Genomic DNA, 26764 nt, shown 5'->3' on the forward strand with positions numbered 1-26764 from the left:
TTTCCTTACTGAGGAGTTGGCAACACTGATCTATGGTACTCTATTGGAAATCTGGTGACTCTGGAGGCTATTTGAGTACAGCACACTTAATGTTCAAAAGAAGACGTTTCAGATGACTAGAGAACTAATGGCATGGTGTGTTATCCTGTTTGAAGCTGAAGATGTGGCACACTCTGATCATGGACATGGTCAGCAACAATACTCAGGTAAGCTGTGGTGTTTAAATTATGCTAGGTTGGTGCTAAAAGAATGTTACAGCAGCAGTCTGAAGTTAATAAAGGGCATGGTGGATTCATACCTTCATGCTGAATGCACCTTGCCTTCATCTCAATGTTATAGCAAATTTTAAGACCTGGCCTTTTTTCCAAAACGCTTTCTGTTGTACAATATTGGTGAGCCCATGCAAATTGTAGCCTCAGTTTCCTGTTCTTAGCAGATACGAGTGACACATATATGCTGCTGTAGCTCTTCTGCTTGTTTGATGTGTTGCACATTTATAGAAACTCTTCTGCATCTTTGGTTGTAATGAGTTACTGTTGCCCTTCTGTTAGCTCGCAGCAGTCTGGCCATTCTCCTATGACCTCTGGTAGCAGCAAGGGTTTGTGTAGAGCTCTTTGTATTTAACACGCTTAGGCAGCATTGGCAGCTCTAAGAGGAAATACTTTAGTGTGCTTAGCTGAATTAATTGTTCTTAGCTATAAGTGTTTTCTTATTTGGAGTATTTTTTTCTTTTTTGGGAGGATTTAACCGTTAGATTAGGTATTTGATAAAATACACATTAAATGCCAATGAAGATCCATCCATCCATGCATAAACACTTATACAAAACAGGGATTATTGGTATGAAATTATATGAAATTATAGTACACTGGATGTTGTCACCTATCACAGTAAGCTGGCAAAGTCTTCACATGCCATAGCTTCACATTGCCTCTCTGACATTATACATCCTGTCTGTTACTACTGGAAAATGGACAAACAATCCCTTTCAGTTTCCTCTTAGCGTTTCCTGCTGTCAGCTGAGGGGTCCAGGCAACACCCTTTTCTTCACCCCTCTTGGATTTAACCTCAGCAGGGTGGACCGAGTCAGCTTCCTTCCCCATAAAGTGGCTTTTAGGAGGAAGGGCTGTGGTGGTGTTGGAGAGGGGGTTGGGTTGGAAAGGCATATTTATGTTTTCATCTTCACCCTGGAAAGAGAGGAAAGGAGCCATTGCATGCATATTCCCTCTTGCTCACTCTTTCTCTCTGAATGAAAATCCTGGGGTGGGGTTGCGAATGATTTTGCAACAAAATGCAGGGGAGGAAATGAACTGGACGGTACTTTACTACTATATCATGTGCACCTCCCTTTCCCCTCTAGTGTTTATTTTTTTGGAAGATGTTTTGTGTATTTGTGTGTGTGTGGTTAAAGATATCCCGAGGAAGGGTTTCTAGTTTGTGGTCATAGCTCCAGGATTTGGGGGTTATATTCCTGAAACCCTTCATAAAATTTGTCCAACACAGACAAGCTCAATATCCAGCAGGAAATGACCTCACTGTTGCCAGCTCCCATCCTACATCCAGTATGGCTGATGTGTTAATTGTCACTGAGTCATGACTGCCAAATACTTCAGAAATTTCCTGTGTCGATAAAGCTGATTCATTTTTGTGGTACGATATTGTACAATAAAAAGCAAGATCGTAAGATAGTTAGTCACTCTTGTACAAATATATGACAGAATAAAAGGATACAAGCTCATATGACGCCAAAGTAAGGAATTAATTGAAAGGTCAAGAAGTGTCTCCACTATATCAAATTCCTACAATGAATAAAGGCCACCATCTCTACGTCTGTAATCTTAAATATTGATATCCTACATGAACTGGCATTTCGAAACTCCCGAGGCTTACCGATCTTTTTTTCACATATTACATTTTGGAGCTTTGCTTGAGAATTTGAGCCATAATGCTAGTAGAGATTTCCTGTCGGATGCAGAAAATGAAAAATGAGTACTTCTGACTATTTAAAGGTCTGATTCACAACAACATTTACTTTACAAACCAAGCAAGCCTCATGTTGACTGGCAGTGGTTATAGCCACCAGCACAATAATGAGCCATTAAGCCAGCCATTCACAAACCTCAGTCACTATAGCCATGCATCACCAGCAGACTGTTAGTTTTCTTTTTACTTTTTTTGCACAATTTGTCCTTGAAGCGGAGAAATGCGCAGCCATTAAGTGTACAAGTTTTAGACACTGGAAAGTTGGTGCAGAGCATTAAATCTTTCAGACTTGCCCTGTTTTTCATTAACCTGACAGCACCCTGATTACTTTTTAATAGTCTCAACACAGGATAAGTGTGTTTGTACAAAACTGCATAAAAATACAGACATTTACATGATTACCACATACTGATGTCAGAAAGAAACAACTATAAAATAAACCTTGGACTTGTGTAGCCTTTTGCTCGACATAGAAACTTGGAAATGACAAATGGAGTATGAGGACAGAGTATGCAGACTGGGAGTATGAGAGGCAAGAAGAGGCCATTCAGATGGTGGAAAGACATGCAGGAAGCTCAGAATATCTCCTTTAGAGAATATTTGATGGGGGTGTGGCTTCCACCACCACCTCCACCACTGGAGGTGGTGGTGGAAGCCACACACCTAATAGGCAGCTAAGAGGCAGCTCCTTCATACCGTCAATAGTCAGTCCTAACAACACATTACACATCAATCGATTTAAACACTCTATTGTAAGTAGGCCTACTGTCCAGTCTTGAAAACATCAGGTGGACCCTGGCTCGCCATTAATCCTGAATGTTGGAATAAAGCTCTCAATATTAATGTCAGACTAACCTCCAAGTTGCTGATGAAGACAGGAATGTTTCATATTCCATGTTGAAAGTGGTTTAAGTTTAGCATTTAAGTGAATTTAAATGTAATTTAATTGTAGCAACACTTATGGATGTCAATATTTCGCTGCTTAACTATAATATTTGACAGCATAGAGAATGTTTCAGAAGGCCGCTAAACCACAAAGAGATTCAGAGAGTGACGATCAACTTCCTTCCTCGTATCCAGGAATTTTCTGTCGAGCATGCAAATGGCCAAGAAGTTTTCACAAGGACCACACACAGTGTAATACAGCACCTCCTTTTTAGGTAACGGGTTTATTTACATGGGCACTATATGTATCAACCACCTCAAAAAAGGAAAAACCAAATACATGTGCAAATAATTACTTTCATATGCTTGCAAACTATTTAAATTGTTGAGGCGTTTTGTCTGTGAAGACTATGAAGCATTTCTAGAAAAACAGGCAAACAATCCCTCCTCATAGATTGCACGAGGATTCAGCTCAGAACCTCAGTAACAGAAATTCACTTTCTCCCATGCTGTTTCCCACCTGCTTCTAAAACATCTGACGTCATCCCAGAACTGTCAGATGTAAAGAGTATGTGAGTGATGCAGAAAAACAGCATGACTCTGCCCATTTTTCACCCTGTGCTTTACGCTGTGCACACAGAGAAAAACAGAGATACTAAAATAACACATGCAGAACTTACACAAACTTATAGTGATCACTAAACCCTCCTGCTCGTATAGCATTGCATATCAAAAAACATATTTACTTTTTTTTGGCGTGTTTTACATTGACTTAAAATCCAGATTAATTCATGTAGCTCATGTAGGACTTACTAATTGTAACTCAGCAAATAGGAATTAAATTGATATGATGAAATTCCACCTTCTGTAAAGTTCTGTTGTTCTGTAAGCTTAAAAGGTTTAAAAGATGGTAAAAACAATAGTAGTGAGTGGATGTGTAAATGTTTTTCCGGACCAACTCCAATCCACTTTGTTGAAGGAGGGACTTGTCATCTCACTTCACCTTCATAAGCATGCACAATTATTTATTCAGCCTCTCTTTTGCAACACTGAAACAATGTTTACCTTTAACTAACTTTAAAAGAGTTACCAGTAGCTGTATTTATGCATCCTATCCATACAAACGGAATATTTTGGAATGATCCTTCTGTTAACTGGACTACAAAGCTTCAGTTCTTGCCTTTTCTTGGAACACACAAAGACAGAACTGTGTTTGACCTTGATTTAGCCGAGTCAGCAACTTGATTTAGCTAACTAAGAGAAAGTATGATATCAGCTTTTGCTAAACTTGCAGACTGATTTTGCCCCACATCCTCCACAGTGTTGTCTTGCTATTAAGGTCAGTGGAGACATGAGGAATGACAAAGTTGAATATTAACTTTTTTAATTATCTCATAAAACGTCTGGCAGTTCGTATCTCGCTCAGGCCGCTTATTGAAGCAAAACAAGGATAATGTGTCCTTTACTTCCATCAATATTATCTTTAGGCTAATAGAAACTTTGATATCATTGTGGCCTATCACATCGCCCGTGTACCCCTAGACAAACTGATTCAGTTGTTTTAAGTGTAGGTGTAGATATGACCCTTGACTTCAAAAACACATCTTGCGCAGCAACCGAATGATGTGTCTACATGTGAGGCATACTTACATAAACCCAGGATAGCCTTTCAGCGGCTGTAAATACACAACCATGCAAGTGTAAATCATGGTGTATCTTACTGTAGCAGTGACCCGTCTGATATCTTGTTGAACGGTTGCCTTGACACATGCACATGCAAGCACACGATAAATGCAAATACACATGGATAGACATGGCTATGGAGCTTGTGGCTGTGCAAACCACACAGTGAACTTTAGACATGTTTTGAGGGGTGTATTTATAAATGGCGAGCCCACCCAGCCTGGCATGCTTCAGATGCTTTGGGTGTTACCAGAACTGGCACCAATAAAGGACAGCAGCATTCCTGAAGCTCTCAACACAGGAGGCAAAAGGGCCAACTATAGCAATATTTGGGGTTCTTTATGGTCTGATACACAAGGTTTCACACACTAGTTGGAGGAATTTGTCATCCTATTCAAATCAACACTTTTTGTTGGAAAAGGTCACTCGGGGCATTTTAAGTGACTGGGCGTGTCTGCAGCGTTGACTGATCTGAGTGTATGTCAGGTCACAAGGGCAGGATCATCCTATTTAGCATGTCCAGAAAATAGCTGCTCTCTCTCATGCGCAGCCCTCTCTGTTCTAACACAAACACACACTAAGCAGACTTGGGTGGAAGTCTCCAAACCCTAACCCCGTGCAAACTTTCCATTCTCCAATCTGTGGTTTAAAATAAAAAACATCTACTAGCTTGTTTTTGGTACGCGACACTACATCAAATAACACACAAATAAATTACAACAGCTTTAAGATTAACAATTTGAAACCACATATGAGAACGTGAGAGCAGAAACTGAAATGTTGTGGCTTGTGATTGCCTGAGCTGTGAGTCATAAGGACTTTTTTCTTCTTTTTTTTTTTAAGGTCAAATTAAGTTTTTCTTCTGTTCTAAATCAGATTATGCTACCAGATCAATCCTAATAACAATAATCATAATCAGATATTAATATTTAAAAAAAATCACATTTCATCTACGTCATTATGCATATATCCAAACTTAGCTATGGATCTACCTTCATATTTATGAGCGAGAGTTATAATATTGATCTTCTCATTAAACTCTTGGCAGGAACATGGATAATGTCAAAATATATTTCTCCAATTATTTTGAACTAATTGTCAAAATTACATCTCAGTGCAAAACTGAAACCCCTTCTGTGTCAGTAGGGCACAGACCATTCAGACCAAAACATGGCAGCACATTACAGTAAGTGCCGCCATTTAACCTTAATTACTTTATCACAGACACTGAAAATGTAAATGAGTATATTAAAGTCCTTCCGAATACTCTGCAGGTGATGTTGTAATTGGTGTTGTAAAACCTAAGGGGAAATAATTTTGCTTTATAGGCTGAGAGAAGATGCCTTAAGTCAAAAGAGTGCAGCAAAGAAAAGCAAACGGTGGATCTCAGAGTACAAATGCCCACAGAGAGTTGCGGTGGCCAACAAAAAAGGAAGAAAAAGAAAGATGGAGGTAGCAAAGATCATCACAAACCCCTCAATGTGAGACAGACTAGTGAATGTGATTCTGATTCTGTCTACAAAGGGAATCATACTTGAGAGCCTTATTTATTATTTTTGCGTCTGTACATATAGAAACCTATCCAGTTTAAATGATGATACAAACCCTTGCATTAACGTCATTTCAGATTAACGCTGACAGCACTAGTGGGAACACAATGAATATGACTGCACATTTACGCCGACATCATCCTAGTGCAAAGACAAGTGGAAGCAGACAAAAACAACAAGCACGCATGCTACAAACTTTACCCGAGTCATTTAGACAGCCGTTAGCACATGATTCTCCTTATGAGAGTATACCCCAGAAGAAGCGTATAGTATAGCTTTTATTTTGGAAAGAGCCATTTCTCTGTAATAAACTCTCTTTTCTAAAGATGAGTGATTTCTCGATCAACTAGATTAATTATTTTATCCCTTTGTTGTTTCAGCAACATTAAATTTAAACTGTACGTTTGAGTTAAAATATATATTTATAATTTTAATAAATGACAAATTAAAAAAGCATGAACATTTTTTGTATCGAAAAAATATCGAACCGTGACACCAAAGTATCGAACCGAACTGAACCGTGAATTTTGTGTACCGTTGCACCCCTAGTAGACAGTATGATTTACAAGTTCAGTTCATTTCAATTCATATAGTGCCAACTCACAATAACAGTTGCCACTATATGGCACTTCATTTTGTAAGTTTGGCGGGGTTTTTTTGTTTTGTTTTTTGTCTACAGTAATAGAAAGAAAGCATCAACAATCAGACGACCCCTATGATCAACCATCTGGAAAGCACAAGTTGGATTAAACTCCCTTTTAACAGGTAGAAGTCTCCAACAGAACCAGGATCAAGAAGTGGTTCCAATTTGCTGTGACCAGTTGGGTTCCTTCAAATGTATCATTTATCAGTCAGTTAGCTACACACATTTCTACAGAACCAAAAGGAAAAACCAGAAAAACACACAAAACAGCCAAAAGGAAAAATTTCTCTGTAAAAAGAATAGAGCCAACAGATTTTGGTTGTTATGAAGACTTGGAGTTTTAATTGTTGTTATCAAGCCAATTAAAGTACTTTAAGGAGCTTTGAAACCATGTGGTTATGCTTTGACTAAAAACCTAGAACTATATTTGTAGCTTCCTCACTTCAGGAACACAATGCTTATATTAAAAGTGAATGTGTAAATATGTGAGTAGTCAAGGATATGGCCCATTTTGAAATTATATTCTGTATGCAGAGTCTAGGCTCAGGAAATTAGATTTTAGGAAGCAGATACTCTTTATTCTTTTTTCTTGAACTTGTCCAGAAGAGCGTCAGCAAGTTCAGGTCACAAGTAATAGAATAGAATAGAATTCAACTTTATTGTCATTGCACATGCACAGGTACAGGGCAACGAAATGCAGTTTGCATCCATCCAGAAGTGCTTTAGTGATATAGATATATTACAATATATATTAGCAATAATATAGATATGTGAGTATATTACAGAAATGGGTCTATTATGGTATGTTATAATGTACACGGTATGAAGTATGTTGTGAATATTCTATAACTATAAGTATGTACAGGCTGTAGTGAGTACAAGCTATGTACAGGATATGAACAGGATATAAATATGAAAAACTATACAGAATATGAAATAAATAACTTTACAGAATCTGGGATATACAGCTATACAGAAATGGGAACTATGCAAGTTGTAAACAGTTGTAGGATTAAAAATTATCGAATGTACAGAATGATTATTTACACAGAGCTATACAGTAGTGCAGTTAAGATAAGTGAGGGTGTAGATAGTTTCTACAGAGGCTATATAAAGTGCTAGTGGTTGTGAGTGGTGGTTCAGTCCGTGTTATTATTGTGTTTGAGGGTACAGTTGTCCATTGTGGGTGTGTGTATGTTCAGTCCATGAGTTTAACGTGGGTCAGATGTCAGGAGGCAGAGTTCAGGAGTCTGACAGCTGTGGGGAAGAAGCTGTTCCGGTACCTGGTGGTCTTAGTCCGGAGGCTCCTGTGGCGCCTCCCAGAGGGCAGGAGGGTGAAGAGTCCATGTGATGGGTGACTGGGGTCTTTGATGATTTTCCCAGCCCTTTTCAGACACCGCTTCCTGTAGATGTCTTTTATGGCAGGAAGTGGTGCTCCGGCGATGCGCTGGGCAGTTTTCACGACCCTCTGCAACGCCTTCCGGTCCGAGGCAGAGCAGTTCCCGTACCAGACTGTTATACAGTTGGTCAGGATGCTCTCGATGGTGCAGCGATAGAAGTTCACCAGGATGTCTGAGGACAGGTGGTTCTTCCTCAGAGTCCTCAAGAAGAAGAGGCGCTGGTGAGCCTTCTTGACCAGCTTGGAGCAGTTGGTCGTCCAGGTGAGATCCTCGGAGATGTGGACTCCCAGGAACTTGAAGCTGCTCACACGCTCCACAGCCGTCCCCTTAATGTGGATGGGTGGATGTGGCTCAGCATTCCTCCTGTAGTCCACGATGAGCTCCTTGGTCTTCTCGGTGTTAAGCAGCAGGTTGTTTCTGTCGCACCACTCAGCCAGACGATCCACCTCCTCCCTGTAGGCGGCCTCATCGTTGTCACTGATGAGGCCAATCACCGTGGTGTCATCTGCAAACTTAATGATGGTGTTGGAACCATCAGCAGGTCTGCAGTCGTGGGTGAAGAGGGAGTAGAGGAAAGGGCTCATCACACAGCCTTGTGGTACACCGGTGTTCATTGTGATGGTAGATGAGCAGCGGTTATCCAGCCGGACATGTTGGGGGCGGTTGGTCAGGAAGTCCAGTAACCATTTGCAGATGAGGGAACTGATACCCAGGTCTGTCAGTTTCCTGATGAGTTGTGAGGGGTGCATCATAATAAGCTCATTTATAATATAGATGCAACCAGACTCTACTGCAGGAGAATGCATGAGTAGACGAGGATAGGAAGCACTAACCTGTGCAAAAACCATAATCACTAACTATAATCAGGTGAAGAATGGGTGCTACTCTCTTGTGGGTTTCTAAAAATGAAGAGAAACCACTTCATTACAGTGAAGGAAGGGAGAAAATTTATATTTTAACTACTTGGAACTTTGAAATTGTGTTAGCCTTTGTGGGAAAGTTGCATTCTTTATAGCAGTGAGCTGCTGCCCTGTCTGCTCCTCATTACTGCTTTAATGATAGGCCAGGTAACTGAAGCAGAACCAGCTTCAAAAATTCAACTTCTGTGTTTGCTTTTCTATATTTGCCGTCTTCTTTATTCCCTTCCACTCTCTCCATTTTACTGCTTTTTTATTTATCAAGTAATTTTTTCTCCATTTCCTTCCATTTACCACGCCTGTTATTAACATCTTTTGGCATAAAGCCTCAAGACAAAAATTTCAGACAGCGCCATTCTTATCGGAAACAGCTTGTTAGGTGTGAAGCCCCTTTGCTGTGTGCCACACACCTAGTTACAGCCTGCCTACATAACGTAAAATATTTGGATGAAACTGCTGGAAACTGCGGCATCAAACAAAGCCTACACTGTTCTGCTCACACAGACACAAGGGTGGCGACAAAGAGCACCAAACATAGCGTGTGATGGGATGCAGTGTATGGACATTCGCTTGAATCCTCTTATTTCTCCCTCCACAGTTTACTACGTGCATTCTCTCAGTTAAGGAAAATGTCCTTGTTTTACCATGTCTCCTCCTCACTCTTGGACATTTCCTCTGTTTCTCCTTTCTCTACTTGCCTTATAGTGTTCTTTCAGCCTCTTATGCTGAATCATTTTCATACTGGCTTTCAAATTTTTTATATGCCCTTCTGCTAAATTCACAAGCTCATCAACCCTCTTCAAGACAGACAGATGCCCTCCATTTAGCCTCCCTCGTTCTGCAGTTTCTCCGGAGAGCAATTTTCTAAAAAGCTCTTAAAGGTTCTTCCTGTCTGTAAAGCTCACAGCAGCCACTCCCACAGGATGGATTCTGGTCTGCGGATGAAGAAGAAATGTTTGTAAATATACCTTACATCACAGTTGCTTCATGCTGAAATGTCATTAATTCTCACTGATATAACTTGTTAATAACCAGAGTGGGAGGGCGGTATGATATCATTTTGGACGGTGGGAGATTATTGATTGCGCTCATCTATTTCTTTCATCACTGCAGGCAGGTAGTGAAAATTTCACAGTTTGTCACACGTAACAGGTCTTTGTTTGTCTTTGCAGACAGCAGGCATTGAGCTGCAAAAAACCCTACACCTAATAAACAGTAAAGTAGCACTTCTGTCATGCAGGCATTCACTTATGCAACAGTTCCCTGTCTGCAGACCTTCTAAGGACAAGAGGAGACAATGCAATTTATTTCCTTTGCTGGTGCTGTTATTATGATTATGTTTCTGTGCACAGATCCAGTTCTCACTAGGATTGCTGAGCTCTAAGATTTCACAGCTGTACTGTCTGGTTGTGAGCAGTTGTAAGCTGAGGGAAACAGTATGACGGAAACACATCTGAATGTGTGCATGTCTAAATATATACATGTGGTAAATGAAAATAGTCCAGTTCCCACTGGCTTAGAAATCCTGAAGATAACCAATATTATATTTACAGAAAATTCTCTGTGCACACTATATGTACCATTGAAAAAAAATCTGTTTACTTTATCATTATGCATGAAAACCAAAATTCATAATTGTAGATATGCATTATATAGGTTATATAATCTATATAATGCATATCTGTGTAAAACCTTTATATCGGCTTCTTTCTCTCCGATCTTTTAGGAGATAAATGAAAAAGAGCTGAGTGCACAAAACATTAAAACTTTGCATATCATTTGTTTGACCCTGAATACTTTGCATGCTTCTGAAAACATGCAGGACTAGTTTTTGATGATGCTTCAGTGATTATACACCTGGTCAGCCAGACAGTTGATCGGATGGAGCTGGCAGAGGTCCGACTTCTCACAAAGTAAGGGACATCACCTTATATTAACCCACCATACTCTCCTACACAGTGAAACAATTGCCAACATCACAGTGATGAAGCTTATGCTCTTTCATATGCAGCTGTCCAGGGGACAGTACGATGAGGTTTTCCACTGCAGGATCAGTGAAATCCCATCCCTAGTGCAGCTGTGCCCTGCTGTCCTCAGTGGCCAGGATCAACAACATAGGCACGTGATGCCCATTCTGGGTAAATGAGAGGAGAGAGAGAGGGAAGGAGGCACTAAAACACTGAAGGTCTTCCTCTGCTTCTCATGCTGGCTGGGAGCAGCACGCAGTGTGGTAAGAGGTTTTGGGTGGTCACCTTAAACAGTGAGTGAAAAAAACTGCGTTAGATAAGTGCAAGTTCACCGCAGCAGCTTGTTTTACACACAGAACCAGAGCGGGAGAGATGATAGCACTCGTACAGAGAATTAGAGGCATATGGAACTGAAAGAGATACATTTGATTGCTACATCTGGTAAATATGTTTAAATATATCAAATTCTTAACTGTTCAGGTCTGACTTGGTGTAATTGTTTTGGTGCACTATTGAATAAAATTGGTGATCTAAAGTTCGAAAGGTTAAAACAAAAAACAGTAAGTATAGTCGACAGAACAATCCACAAAAAGAAGAGTTAAATACAAAAGGCCTACTAAGAAATCTTATCAGTTACAGACCTTACTTTTGCTGACTTTGTCTCCTTCTACTGAGGTAATTGTGCATTCCCAGCTGCTGCATGCTATCCTCTGTACACACAAGATGAGGGCATATAATTGCCACAGATCCACGAGAGCCAGCAGAGGGCTAACTCACAGCTCTGGGTACTCCTCACGTGGCACATACACCTGACATGGCATCATGTGATGTACACATACTAAAAGAACATCATAATCAAAGTAAGAATGGACTCTAATGGTAGGGGCTAAATATGATACTCAGGGATTTGACAGAGGCTGAAGAAGTGTCCACTTGGAATTCCACTGAGACATTTTTACAGTTCAGCTCTGTGTGCGCTGCCAGAATTGAGAACCATATGGCCATAATTTTCACATGCCTACGCCACTTATAATATCTTGACACCTCTACTGAATGACTGTCATACCAGTGACCCACAGTTTGTCTCTGACACAACCTACAGCGCATCCCAGGGCCCCGAACAAGGTGGGAAAGGCAAAATCTTGTCTAGCAAAATGAAAAGTTCCCACTGCCTCTATTTATGAGACCGTTACGCTGCCAGAAAAGATAAATGAAATTCTCTCAAGTTTGCTGAACATGTTAACAATAGCGGCATTCTACTTCAGTCCAAATTTGGGAAAGAGAGAACAATTTGAAAGCTTGTGAGGAGCTGTCAACCACATGCCTTCGGCATTTTAGACAGAGGGGGAGGGCGCAGAGGTTGGAAAATGCCTCTGAACAAAAGAGCCATGGTTTTAAATGCCTTTCTCCGCCTTGTACTGGTAAATCTGAATCTTCCTTGGCCTTTTGTTTGGCCAGTGTAAGCTGTTAGAAAAGAATTCAGACAGGGTTTGTGCAAAAAAACCCAGTAATCTATGGTCAAGCGTGTGATGCTGGCATGGTTGCATGGTGCTTGAATTGATACTGGCACTATAGTGTGCTCAAGTGAGTAGAACTGATTAAAAAGACCACTTGTCAGGTAAATTTCCATGAAGTACACAGTTTAGAAACAACAGAACAGCTGATTACAATATGAACCATGCTTCTGCTCTAATTCTGATTAGACAATCTAAATGCTACCAAAGATGCGTTACAGTACTGTGTGCACCTCACATGAAAACATGCCTTTGAAATCAATCTGATATCTTGCTGGATGCACTTTGACCTTTGGCAGCACTCAAAGACAGTGTAAGACAAGGGGGAGTCGGGGCTTTGTACGTGCTGGATGTGTGTGTTTTACATACCTCATATCTCTACTGTTTACGGTACACATACTTGCAAGATTAAAACTGAGTCACTGGAGCATCTTTTTATTAGGTAATGAAAAGGCTGCAGTTTAAAGAGGATGTTTAAAGGAATGAATAAGCTTAGGGGAGTGTTTTAAAAACCATGTGGATGAGAAGGAATTCCAAAGTTTGTTTCAGTAAAGCTATAAACTGTTTCACCTGTTTCAGCTCTCATACTGTGCTTGCGTTTGTAAATTCTGAACTTTATAGAAGAAAAGAAGAAAAGAGCAAAAGCTTAAGGAGGACATGTATGGCCAAGAAGAATATGGGGTCAGTCTGTCTTCAGTTCCACTTGTACAGGTATCTCCTCTTGGAGACAACGGTGTCTGTAAGGCGGCAGATTGTACAACAGAAATGACACAGTCACAGAGTCCATCTGGACTCTGGACCCAGTCGCTCTTCCAACTCTTGTTCTCATGCTGCCAAGGCACAGTGCACAAGTCTCCCATATGCAATGACAGACACCTCTTTGTGTGAGACGACAGACTTTGAGTGATTATAAAAAAGGATAGCTCGAGAACTGCGATAAATGGAACATTTATTATGAGGGATGAATGGAAAAAGGGAGGCAGTGTGACACGGCAGAGGAAAATAATCTAAATGCAACTGGAATTATACTTCCTAAATTCCCTTTTCCCTTTCCTAGCTTTTGGTATTGAATACAGTTTACACATCAGTTAGCCACATGCCTCATTTCACACCTACGCCCCTAAATGGCACTAGCCCGTTGAATGCAGGGTTCTTTGTTCATGATTAAGGTCTACATATTGCTATGACCATTACGTGCATGATAATGAGTCACTGTGTAACCATCTCAAGTTTCTATCATTCATTTTTTCTTCCTGTCTTGCCAAGCTGCAGTTTCCCTAATTTGGGGTAGAGGGCTGAGTGTGAGATTAAAACACACACGCCCAGTCTGAATAATTCAACTCCTGAGTCAGCATGGAAACATTAGACTTCATTCCTCTTCTTAACCATGTAACCAAAAAAACAACTAGAATTACAACCACCAGTCTAACTGTAACCTTATAGAACAGTGGTGACCAATTCACAGAGTGCTGAACTGCTTAAAAAACATATCACCAGTAAAGGTGCATTGCTGTCCTGCAGGTAATGAAAAGTCAAGGAGCTTCACATAAGAAAATCTTAAAGACTGGCTTTGTGTTTTAAAAAGTACACATAAACAGTGCAAAGACTTTAGCATCTACAGCATTAGCACTAAGCTAAAAATACTTCCTCTACATAAATGGCACAGATCTTAATGTTTTGATGTGACAGACAGAGAGGCTGCTTAGTGTTTCCTCTCCAGGCCTCCCCTCGTCTGTCCTGTCCTGCCCTGGCCTGCCCTCTCCTCCGCTCTGCTGAATGCCACACAGTGGCTCCAGTGGAATGTGATGACCACGGATTGAACAAAGCCCTCCATTCATGGCCCCTCGTCCCACTCTGGAAGTTTGCAACTGGGAGCCTTGATCACAGAGTGGGGGATGGCTAGAGTCCATCCACCCCTTGCCCATCCTGTCAGACACACATTGCCCTTCCCTGTACCACCATATGATAGCCAGCCACCACGCAAACCAAATCCATCCATTGCATTTAATTTTCTTTATTTGCAACATTAATTAAAGTAGATAGATATCACTCACAATGAAAACGCTCAAATGCATACTAGGGTACATGTAACCCTCTTAACTTCATCTTTTAAACAGTTAAAAACAAAAGCAGCTCGCAACGTTTCTGCTACAAGTGTTTTATGTGATGTCCTTTTATGACAATGAATAATTATCTGTGCACTTTGGAAAGAAAGCAGATGGCAACAAGTGCAATTCATTTTGTGCCAACCACTAACAGCCATAATGCCTAATGATGATAGATCAGTATTTCCCATCTTAGAATGGGTTGGGTATAAAATAATGTCAACTTTAATGCTTTTTTTTTTGTTACCCAGGACACAAAAATATCTGTTGCCTGGATGTCTGTGCATCTCTGCTTCCTCTGTCTGAGTATCTAATACAATATCCATCTGCCTGCTTTATGGCGAGGACATAGAATGCTCTTTGCTTCAGACAGTTGCAGACATCAGACTGCAGATACAGTAGAAAGTTGCCATGCAACTCCACACAAACATGCACATGGCAAAGAAGCATCTTAATAGGTTTGCATTGCTATGCAACATTTAGCGTACTGAATAAGCTTCACAGATATAGTACAAAATGTACAATAGTATACACAATAGGCATAAATGACACCCTGTCAATATAATATAGAGCACCGTTATTTAGTGTAAAGAATAAAAAAAAACAATTCACAAGCTTCAGTAACAACCTTCTATAATACTGTAATAAGATCACGTTCATATTTTATAAGTACATAATACACAAACAGACACACACACTGCAAAATTATATCACCATCTTTGTACTTTGACAAGATAAAAACAACATGAAACAGCAAAAACTTCAAAACACGATAAGTGGAATAAAAAAAATAAAACTTAATACACTTACATCTAACATACATCTAAATAATACTGACCAAATAATACTGACCACTTGGCAGCATCACATAAAAAAGGGACTATCAAATCTACTAAAAGCCAACTTGAACTCTGTTTTAAGAAGGCCTAGAAATTTTGTTAATATCACTGAAGATATTGGAGACAGGGTGTATTTTCAGGTTTTCAGATTGCAACCATGATTTTTTACATTTATTTGGGTTATATTTGTATAGAATAGTCACAGTAATGATTATCTTGGGGTGCTGAGATGAAAGAATAGCATAGAAACTAAATTAAATTGCAATCAGAGGCTGGATTTCATCTATAGATTTAAAAATTTGTTACATTTTTGACCCACCACTACAAGGAACTGCTTTGACCCCTCAGGTTATAAGAGCCTAAATAATCAACTTCACTCAACATCATGATACCACTGTTACCAAAGAAGACAAACTGGAGGACTCACAATATAGAAGTACAAGGATGAATGTGTATTATGGCTATTAGAAGAAATCATTAGAACACACAGAAACACTTCCTTGGGTGACTACTGACAATCTGTGATAAGCTCAGGAGGCTCCTGTGATTTTCCCACCTGGATGCTCCATTACCACAGTGGGGGATCTCTAATATTGTCATTAGATTTAATGGTTCATTACATCTTCTGTATTGTTCTCCAGGTGTGGCCGCCCTCCTCGTAGAAGGATCCATCTAGAATTCATGAGAGGAAACTGATGCCAGTATAATGGCCTGCATAGTCGGGCATAAAGACAGCTACAAGTCTAGTTTATCTGTTTGACCCAGCAGTCAGGAGTGTAAGCAAATCACAGGAAAGCACCTCATATCAATCTTGCCAATAGAGGAAGCTGTGGTACAACCAGAGGCTTGGACAATTGCCAGGTTGACATCAAAATAGGTGTGGTTTGAAGAAGTGAAAGCACTAGGGGCCCAGGGAGGGAACAGGGAACCTGTTTTTTTTTTACTAATTAGGAATGTTTAGAAAACACACCTGACCTCCTCACGTCGTCTATTCTTACCCAATCAAGAGAAGGTCAGTGGTGGAAAGGAAAGGACACGACCTTAAGGGATTGTGTGTGGTGAAAGGGGTGTGTTGCTACATATAGTAAGAAAATAAGAGAACTATCACCAAGTTTGTTTGTTTGATATTTCTCTGTGCAAAGTTTAAAAAGTGCCGCAATTATCCGCTCTGGTTGTGAACAGATTATAACAATGCTACAGCATCCTAACTTTGCAGGACATAGTTACAAAATGTCTCAGATGTGCAGTTGGTTGTGGTTGTCCACACTCAAGCAGAAGGATCAAGTTCTTATTTTGTATCTCCAGCTATTTTGGTTGTCGGGTGTTTGAAGGAGGACACTGGTATCTGCACAGCTTATTAAAACCGATCTCTGAATTCGGAGCACCGGAGCATTGTATGTCTTCCAGTATTAATGTTGCAAAAGAAATAATATCAAAGTACATGTCTACATGTGTGAAGCAGTGAACGCTGACTGCAGGTTCAGTGTATTTTTCTACCTGTCCAGTCCAATTTGACAATTCACTGCCACTTTCATTGCAGCCAAAATGAGAAAAATTCAAGGCTTGGACACCTCTGCCAAACCACAGAACATAAATTAAAAAAATTATGACACTATAATTTTCCTGCTTGTCATTTTTTCCCCACAGCAATATAGCTTGACTGCTAAATGGCTACTACTATATACCACATAAGAAAAGGAAACTATTTCTTAAAACTTCATACTATGACTCAATTTAGAAGCTCTGTTTTATTAATGGTTTTATACTGCTGAAGATTACAGCCTTCAGTTCTGTATCACTGTACTCTAAGCGGAGTAGACAGCACACTTGCTCCCTCAGACATTTCTACTGTGCAGTAATTAACAACATGCTCTCATGGGCCACATGGCAGGAGTATATATAGGCCCCTCTTACATTGCCTTCATGTTCAGAGGCCAGTGGGGAGCTTCACTAGGAATCGCTTTTCCAGGGGACACTTGCAGTTCTATCCAGGGGAGGAATTTCAAACGCAGGCGCGCTTTTCGTGCTTTTCTGGGGTGTATTTATAGTGGATGAGGTCAGGGCAGTAGAAGCGTGTGGGATGGCCTTCTTCAACCTAGCCATGTTAAGTGATGCCGCAGGCTGCAGGGGTGGAGCAATGGTGCGCCATTCCATTCTAAATCTAAACCTGTATGTTTATGACAATAGTAGCTGAGCACGGGCTGCAAAACTGCACGTGGTGGCCACCAAGACCTTTCCAGTTATAAAGTGGGCAGGTCTTGGAGGAGGTTCCAGGGCAGGACATATAAACCTGCAAGCCAATCACAAATTCTTCATTAATGAGTTTGAGATTTCATTATGTGATCTCTAAAGTGGGGTTTGATGGATTTGTTTGTTTTTTTACTTAAAGAAAAACATGTCAAAAAAAATTTGTTCCCAAAAAACAAATATTAATTAAGCTTGTCAGTACAGTACACCTTAAATACCTGAGTACATAGATCAAATTCAGACTGGACCCTACTTGGGGAGTTACACTAATTTACTTCCAGATTGTAAGGGTACTAACATCTTTCATGTAATGAGGATAAGCTAACTAAATGATTGCTGCTACAACAGTATTTAACACAGCATTCATACATAAAGGGACAGCAATATAGATGTTATTCTCTACAAACATGGAGTTAGAAAACATTCTGTGCTTGAGTCCTACATTATGAGTGTGTAAGTGTCAGTAAGATGGAAAGCTGATCTCACTGAAAGTTGCTGGTTAAGTATTATCATACAGCCAGGGAGGATGAGAAAGCTCTCTTTATCCGCCATAAACTCTGCCAAGTAAAGTTTTAAAATTATTACAACATTAAATAATTAGCAGTAGATTAAATAACATGGTGGTTGGAAAGACCCCAAAATAATCTCATTCAAAGATTTTGTTCAGATCACACTTCTATTGTTAAGACAGAGCTAAATAAATCCTGGTTACACCTTTCCTTGTCCCTGTGGAAACCAGGCTATCATCTGTCCAGCCCTACCCCCTTAGAACAAATTAATGTAAACGATACTCATTTCCAATGGTAGGTAACACAACACAGATTATTATTCTGTGCTACAGGGGTTTGTGTGGACTCTTCCTGCGGCATGAATCATTAAACAAGTAACTGCAATCAATACAGACAGCTTGGTTCTCAGGGTGACGGTGAGCTAATGTGTGCATGCATGGAGACCAACTGAAGTTGACTGCTTTAAAAACAAAGCTCCGATTGCTTCCCTTCTATCGAGGATTTTAATGACAAATGGCTTGATTAAGCTACAGAAAGTAATCGATCATCCGTAAATAAATTCTTTAAAAACTGATTGGGGTGTATTTTGAATGTTTATCTTGTTTAATGAAGAAAGAAGAGAACAGGCAGAATGTGGAGAGCTGTAAGTTATCAGTGAATTTAAAAAAAAATCACAGTTCATGGTGCTGAGGGTTTATAATATAGGCATCTATTTGCTGTGTTGTTTTCACTGCATTTTACTTTTCCACTTTAACTGTGTTCCTGATAAGCTGTGCCTGTATTGGTTGAAAAGTGGACTGGAACTTTGTAAAGTCACAGGAGGTCAGTAGGATTTTATAAAGAAATCTAATAAGAAGAAACATTACAAACACCAAAGTTACATCTGTCCTGTGGACACATTTTGTAACACTGGTGCATTTACTAGTCCAAAGAAAAGCACCTGGTCACTATTAATCTGAAAATCCTTGGCACAGTGTTGCAGTAACCCATGGCAACTGCTTCTGTGTCAACAGAAATCTTGAACAAGGCCAGCTGCTGCTGTCCAGGACTGTGCAACACCATTGGTTGGCTGAATGAATGACTTGCTAACTTTTCTATTATGCATGCCAGTTTACCTTTAGTGCGTTCTTGAGCTCATTCTCAGGTAAACAGAGCTGAGAGGCAGCTGGTCACAAGACACTGTCGAGCAACTGACAAGCGTTCATCTTGGTAAGGCAGTTCTTTGTCTACTTTGATGCTTCACCTTAGTTCTGATTTTATTTTCCACCTTCTTACTCTAATGAGCCATCTAAACACGTTTTCTTTGTATACTTAACCAACCTACAGAGTTTGTAAACTGCTTTAAATGTCTGATCCAGGTAGCTAATATGAATATGTAAAATATTCAAATCAGTTTGAGAACTTTTTTCTTTACTTTGACTCAGGACCAGTAGTACCACTTTGAACCCTTGCAGGCTTCGAAAAATGGAGTTGATTGGATCCACTCTGACAGCAACATACGCTCGGCCAAAAAGCAGCCACTTTCTCCCTGCCATCTCCACTATGGCATCCAGCTATCGAAACCCCCAGGCAGCCCTGGTCATGAATCCCAATGCCAGTCTGTGGAGGACAAACAGCTATTACAAGAGCAACAGCACTATCCCATCCCCTTCCATACAACGAGAGAATTTAGATTTGGTTCGTGCCAAGACGGTGTTGTACCCATCCAACAGGAGTGCGCTGACCACCCGCTACACTCCAGATGACTGGTACAAGTCCAACCACAACAACTACAGGGAATCCGAGTCTTCCCGGAAAAGCGCAGAGAGACTAAGAAGAGACACCATCAGGCTGATGCAGGATAAAGAGCAACTTACCAGACGAACCCAGGAGAATACCAGCAAGAACATAGGAGAAAGGCTCAATGACATTGTCTTTTGGAAGTCTGAGCTGAGCCATGAGATCGACAACATGGTGACAGAGATAGCAGCTCTTAATGAGGTCAAAAGGAGGCTAGAGAGAGCCTTGGCAGAGACTGAAGGGCCCCTTCAGGTGAGGCTGGAAGGAATATGTTTCAATGAGCTACTTTGAATTTTTTTTTCACGGATGCACACTAATTTTGAGTGATATTATTTGAACATTTAGCTTGATATTTTTTATTTGTTTGAGAGAAAACATGACATAACACTGGTCATACTAAGACTGAGTGCACGCATATTATCAATCATCCATATTATGCCAGTTTTAAAGCAGTCGTCTGTTTGGTTGTAGAGACAGTTTTTGCATGATCCCTTGCAACCCTTCAAAATGACGGTGCTTTCACTGGGTCAGTCCCATAAATAGGTCATCCTAGTGCCCTGTTCGAATGACCATAGTCCCCCTGAGAGAGTTAACTTGATCTGGCTTTATATCTGATGACAGGGACACCTTTCTAGACCAATATCATGTAGCATGAGACTTTCTTAGAGACTTCTCCAGGTGACTGAAATTGGAGTATGATCCAAACATGTTGCAGAACTTAGTATATGCACACCTTGATATTGATATAAATTGTGTTTTTCTTTACAATCATATTATATCCCCATCTTTTGGAGTGTCACAATCACTGTTAAATAAAGAAAATGTTCTTTATGGATTTACCATTGCATCTTGCTTTAGTCAAAATAAAATTTTGCTAACAGGTGTCTCAAGAGTGTCTGTACCACAGAGAGCGGCGGATGTCCATTGACCTGGTACACGATGACGTAGAGAAAGACCTCATAAAGGTAAAATGAAAGATCAGTGTGGTTATATATATATATATATATTTGGGACTCATGAGACCAATATTACTGCAGAAATAAGAAAGTTGTTATATTCTTTCTACCTGTGCTAAAAAAGGAGGTAGAAGTTATAAAGTCATGTCAGGAAAGGATGAGGCGACATCTGGACAGAGCCATTGCTCAGCTAGCGTAAGTCTGACAATCTGACTAAGACTGCAGTTTGACATGTGCTCAATTTATAAAAGTTTTCATTTCTGTTTTATGTTATGTGATTCATTAGGTCAAACCGAGCAGCTCAACATGAGTTGGAACGAGATCTGAGTGACAAACTGACAGCGCAGAGGATAGATCAAAGGTGTCACCATTTAAGGAACACATCGGATGGTATTGGCTATTACAGAGGAATTGACAGACTAGACCCTTCGTGAGTATAATTATATATTTGAATATCTGAATGATTCAATTATATTCGATGAAATACTTGATATTGCTGTCCAGAATTTGTTTACGCTTGCATGAAATGATAAATTGTTGTGTCCAGATAAATATATAAAAATGTTAAGCAGTCTTGAAGCATTACTGTATATTGGTGATTTGTTGCAAGTGAGATGTAAATATTTTATCAGGCGATTAAAAGTTAATAGTAATGCCAGGAACATAGTGAAGCTGCACTTACGCACACCAGGGCTACGATATACACTCACTGGTTACTTTATATGGTGCACCTTGCTTTTGCCTTCCAAACTACCTTAATTTGTAGTGCTATTGATTCAACGTGGTGCTTCCAACACACTGAGATCATATTGGATTGACATCTGGTGAGTCTGGAGGCCATTGTTGTGTTCAAGAAACTAGGCTGAGGTGATCGGAGTTTTGTGACATGTGTTATACTGCTGGCAGTATAGACTGACACTCTGTGGACACGGCCAGCAACAATGCTCAGGTAGGCGGTGGTGTTTAACTCAGTTGGTATTAAAGGGCCTCAAAGTGTGGCAAGAAACCAAAACACCATCACCATCAAACTGTTGATATAAGGTAGAAAGGATAAATGCTTTCATATTTTCAAATTCTCACCGTACCATCATGCAGGAGAAGCCAGTTTTCCAGTCTTCTATTGCCCACTTTCAGTGAGACTCTGAGAATGGTAGCCTCAGGTTCCTGTTATTAGCTAACAGGATGGCACCCAGTGTGGTCTTTTGCTGCTGTGGCCCATCTGCTTCAAGGTTCCACATGTCAAGTATTCAGAGATGCTCTTCTGCACACTGTGGTTATAATGCATTATTATTTGAATGAACTTCCTATCAACTTGATGCAGTCTGGCCATTATTCGTGGACCACTGACACTAACAAGGCATTTTCATCTACAAAACTGCCGCTCGCTGGATATTTTCTCTTTCACATGTAATTCTCTGGAATTTCTAGAGTTGGTTGTGCGGAAACATCCGAGTAGATCAGCCCATCCGGCACCAACAACCACACCATGTTCAAAGTCACTTAAATCACCTTTGTTTTCCATTTTGATGCTCGGTTTAAACTTTAGCAGATCATCTTGAAAATGTCTACATTCCTAAATGTACTGAGTTCCCACCATGTGATTGGCTGATTAGTTTTTTGTAACCAGCAATTGAGCAGCACCTAGTAAAGTGGCCAGTGAGTGTAAATGATGACTATAAGTGTCAGCTTTACCATGTTCACCATCTCCCGTTTGAATACTAGCAATTGCTAAAACAAACAAACAAAAACTTTATACAATTTTCCATAATTGTCATTCCCAATAAACATTTAAGTAACCACAACTATTGCAACCTAACAGGGACATGAATGCATGTACCTAAGACTTCAGGGTAAATCTAATGTCTAACTGTACAGTTATACTACAAAAAACCCAAACCATCATATTGTGTTCTTTATACTAGCTCACTTCATTTTTGTACCAGTTTTCATGCATTTTAAGCATTTAGGTTGAAAAGTTTTTCACTAAGAATGGTACCTGAAAGTTTACTAATCATAGTAATTCTTTGTAATAGACTTACTATATAATCTGGTTTATTATGATGGGCCCTTGAAGGTTTTCGTTTGCTAACAAGCCCCTGCCTCTCAAAAGTTTAAGAACAATAACAATGAAATTTGGCTAAAATAGCTAAAAAGTTTTGTGATATCTGAAAAACTCTTTTCCAAATGCATCATGTTCAAAACCAGTGGGAGTGTTGGAACATACTGTAAATGCATCTAACTGTTTCTCTGTCAGAATCTCTCTGCCTGACTCGTGGTCCAAGTTTACAGATGACAACATCCTGCATTCCCAAAGTGAGCGAGCTGCCTCCCACAAGCTCAGGGATGAGATAGAAATCCTGCTGAACGCCACTTCCAATGAAATGTGGAACCAGTTCAACAATGTCAACGTAGCCTTCACCAACCGCATATCAGAAACCGGTGATGCCAAGAACAGCTTGCAAACACACCTGGCTAAGGTCATCACCTTTTCTGCATGGTTTATTTCATAAAAGACAATAATATCTTGATAAGGTTATGTAACGGGGACATTTTTTTTATCACTGTATTTTAATCGTAGTGTAATGAATTACAGCCTGTTCCTAATTTTATTCTTATGTTGGACTTCGTTCTTGATTATTTCACAATGTGAAATAGATTATTAAGAAAAGTGGTTTCAGAGGCAATCACATGGTTTTATTTTAGGAAAAAAAAGAAAAAAATCCATTCCTTTTTTCTTATTGAGTATTTAACTACATTTGCCACTTATTAGGAAGAGATCATGTGTCTGTACAATCCTTTTCCCCGCTTCTTTCTAAAACTCTCTATCTCCATCAGCTGTGCAGATTTGCCCTCTATGGTGGATTATATGGATTATATTTGCAAAACATCCCTGTCAAAGGAGAGGAGCTGTAGTAGTTTGTTCATTGCTTGTGTCACATTCTGCACTTTATCCCATTGATTTCAGGTTGCCATCGAGAGCTGCTGGATAGTTCGAACACTGACAGGAGTGATATGAAGCACAAGGTCTTCAATAAACCTCACTCACTGTTAGCTGTAAGAAGTAGCGATTGGCTGAAATGAAATTATTTCAGATGAGGTTGGACAGAGCAGGCCACTGTGCATGTGTGTGCCTGTGTTCAGCTGACTCAAAGTCTGCAGCTTTGTACATGATCCTTTTTATTGAGATTCTCACATTTTCCCCTCTTTTGGCTTTGGGTCAGCCTTTCCCTTAATTTCCATGCCTAACTCAGCTATGCTTACATGACTGGAACTCTCAGCGGCTGCATCACAATTTGTTGTCTTTTGTCTTTTCATGCAGACTCTACAAGAGATCTTTCAGACTGAGATGCTAATTGAGTCAATAAAGAAGGCTCTCAGAGATAAAGAGTCCCCATTAAAAGTGGCCCAAACGAGGCTGGAGGAGAGGATCCGCAGACCCAACATAGAGCTCTGCAGGGACAATCCACACCACAGGTAGTTTGTTCCACATTTCCAAATCAGATGTGATTTCAGATGTTATTAGATTGTTCCTCCAGACAAAAAGGTTTTGAGTTTCAGTTACTTGCACTAAGGGTGAATAGAGAAAGAAAATCACCAAACCTTCTACATTTGTGCTACAATCAGCAGACACCAGCTGGTCATGGTGAAGGACAAAAAGCTGTCTGGTTTTAGGAGTCAGGAATGGTAAATGGACGGGTTCCCATATGGCGTTTTTCTACTCTGAGTACTCAGAACGCTTTATACACGTTGCCGCATTCACCCATTCACTCCGATTTATACAAGCACTTTTTTCTATGTAAGCACTGTCTGTCTAAGGCTACGTTCACACTGCAGGCAAAAGCACATCAAATCCGACTTTTTTGACCCTATGTATGACAGTTTGAACAGCACAAATCCGATATTTTCAAATCCGACCTGGGTCACTTTCGTATGTGGTGCTGAATCCGATACATATCTGATGTTTTAGAAAGCGACTGCTGTTTGAATGGTCATGTCGCATTAAATCCATCTTTTACGTCACTGACACAAGACAGACGCCAATTATCAGCGCCAGAGAAGACATTGTGAACGCTTTCTGGCCATCCAGTGTAGATGTCAGTGAAACTATTGGGAAGACAACGTTGGAGAAACGTGAATATTTTATTTGTACTGTATAATCTGCAGATTCTTACAGAAATCTGCAACTATCCTTTGAAGCACTGCTCCTCTCTAAAACAGCAATAAGGATAATTATTAGGCCATATGTAAATAACAAAATAACTTTATAACTTAAAGCAAAATTGGGAAACGTAAAGTCCGAAACAAGTCTTTATATTAAGGGTCATCAGTCAAACAATACTGTTTGCTCTGGGTCTAAACAGAGCGCGTTGTGTATGACGTCGTCTTTTGCACATGCGGGCCACTTTGAGGGTTCACACTAGAGCGCGTTTGCTGTCACATTTTATTTGTAGTCTGAACAAGCAGACAAAAAAAATCGGATTTGATCAAAAAATCGGAATTGAGCATTAAGACCTGCAGTGTGAACGTAACCTAAGATTCACACACATTCATACTCCAATGGACGTAGGTGACCTGCCTTACCTCCTGAGCCAGAACCACACCTAAGAAGGAAAACTGCTTTCTGGTGGTTGATATAACTAGTAATTATGTGGTAACGCATCTCAGGCTATTTTGCAATGTAGTGTGTGCCTTTTGTATGTTACAAATTACTTCAAGGAGTGAAGAAAATTATGCAAATATACCATTTCTCAATCAAGAATCAAATCATTGACAAAGAATGCACTGATTTCCCTGATTTTAACCAGCTGCTATTTGTACTTTTAACTTAATTTTTAACGTCACTTTTAGTTAATCAACCTCATTGAGTGACAAAGTGTAATACCAGTGAATTACTGCCAAAAATGTTTTTTAACTTTGTCATTTGATACATTTTAGAGGGGTTTGGCCTCTCTGTGGTTTAAATGAACAATAATATAAATTATTACCTTTAATTGCAAATCTCACAATGTCATACTTTGGAAAGTTTCCTTAACTTCTTTCCCTATGCTGCAGATTTGACAGTAAGCAGTCTTTCTCTCTCTAATTATTCAGACTTGTGAGTGAGGTGAGAGAGATCGAGGACACTATTCGGAAACTTCAAGAGAGGCTGATGGAGGCCGAGAACACTCTGCAGACTTTGGTGAAGACCAAAGTATCCCTGGAACATGACCTATCTGTCAAAGCCAATTCACTTTTCCTGGACCAGGAGAAGTGCATGAGTATGCGCAAGAGCTTTCCTAGCATGCCCCGTCTGGTGGGCTACACCTAAAACCAAGTCTTAAAAGGAGGACCATTGGAAGACCAATGGAGTTATTGTTTCTGTAGGTTTGGAGTGGTTTAAATGAAGGTGTGGATGACCTAAATGTAAACACGATGACTTTAAAAGCAGATATGCAGCAGTTTATAAAAAGAAATAAGCAAAAGAATCATATGCAAAGGCAAAAACTTGATATCTACAGTTAAATACAATTACACATATGTTATGCTACTAATGTACTAAATGGCAGAAACTTGTGTTCACACTTGCAACCTATATATTAAAACCTTTAACAGAACTATTTACTGTTTCACACTGACATAGAGATTCTTTATGTTGTATATTAACTGGTCATCTTAAAGGAGCCCTGTTTTAACTATGAATAGATTATGCTGATTTTGTTTGTGACTGTGATAGCACCTGAGGAAAAAAAAGGTACTTATACACTACCAATTGGAGCAAGGTATCTTTATGTATTTAAACACTACCTT

At 39.9% G+C, this 26764-nt stretch overlaps 1 protein-coding gene across 4 annotated transcripts; it reads left to right on the forward strand.

The window, feature by feature from the left end:
* Positions 1-16: 16 nt before the first annotated feature.
* tekt3 (tektin 3) lies at positions 17-26574 on the forward strand. 4 transcript variants are annotated; one of them, XM_004556698.3, is made up of 9 exons: positions 17-206; positions 19256-19451; positions 19667-20273; positions 20903-20986; positions 21102-21172; positions 21264-21407; positions 23232-23454; positions 24297-24451; positions 26069-26574. In XM_004556698.3, the coding sequence occupies exons 3-9, from the start codon at positions 19707-19709 to the stop codon at positions 26283-26285; spliced, it is 1461 nt and encodes a 486-aa protein (XP_004556755.1). In that variant the 5' UTR covers positions 17-206; positions 19256-19451; positions 19667-19706; the 3' UTR covers positions 26286-26574. The 4 variants fall into 4 exon arrangements, with proteins under 4 accessions (XP_004556755.1, XP_076743780.1, XP_076743779.1 ...); XM_076887664.1 differs by lacking the exon at positions 17-206 and adding an exon at positions 11156-11291; XM_076887665.1 differs by lacking the exon at positions 19256-19451.
* The last annotated feature ends 190 nt before the right edge of the window (positions 26575-26764 follow it).

The sequence above is a fragment of the Maylandia zebra genome, linkage group LG8 (genome assembly GCF_041146795.1).
Source record: "Maylandia zebra isolate NMK-2024a linkage group LG8, Mzebra_GT3a, whole genome shotgun sequence".
In the NCBI taxonomy this organism is placed as follows: domain Eukaryota; kingdom Metazoa; phylum Chordata; class Actinopteri; order Cichliformes; family Cichlidae; genus Maylandia; species Maylandia zebra.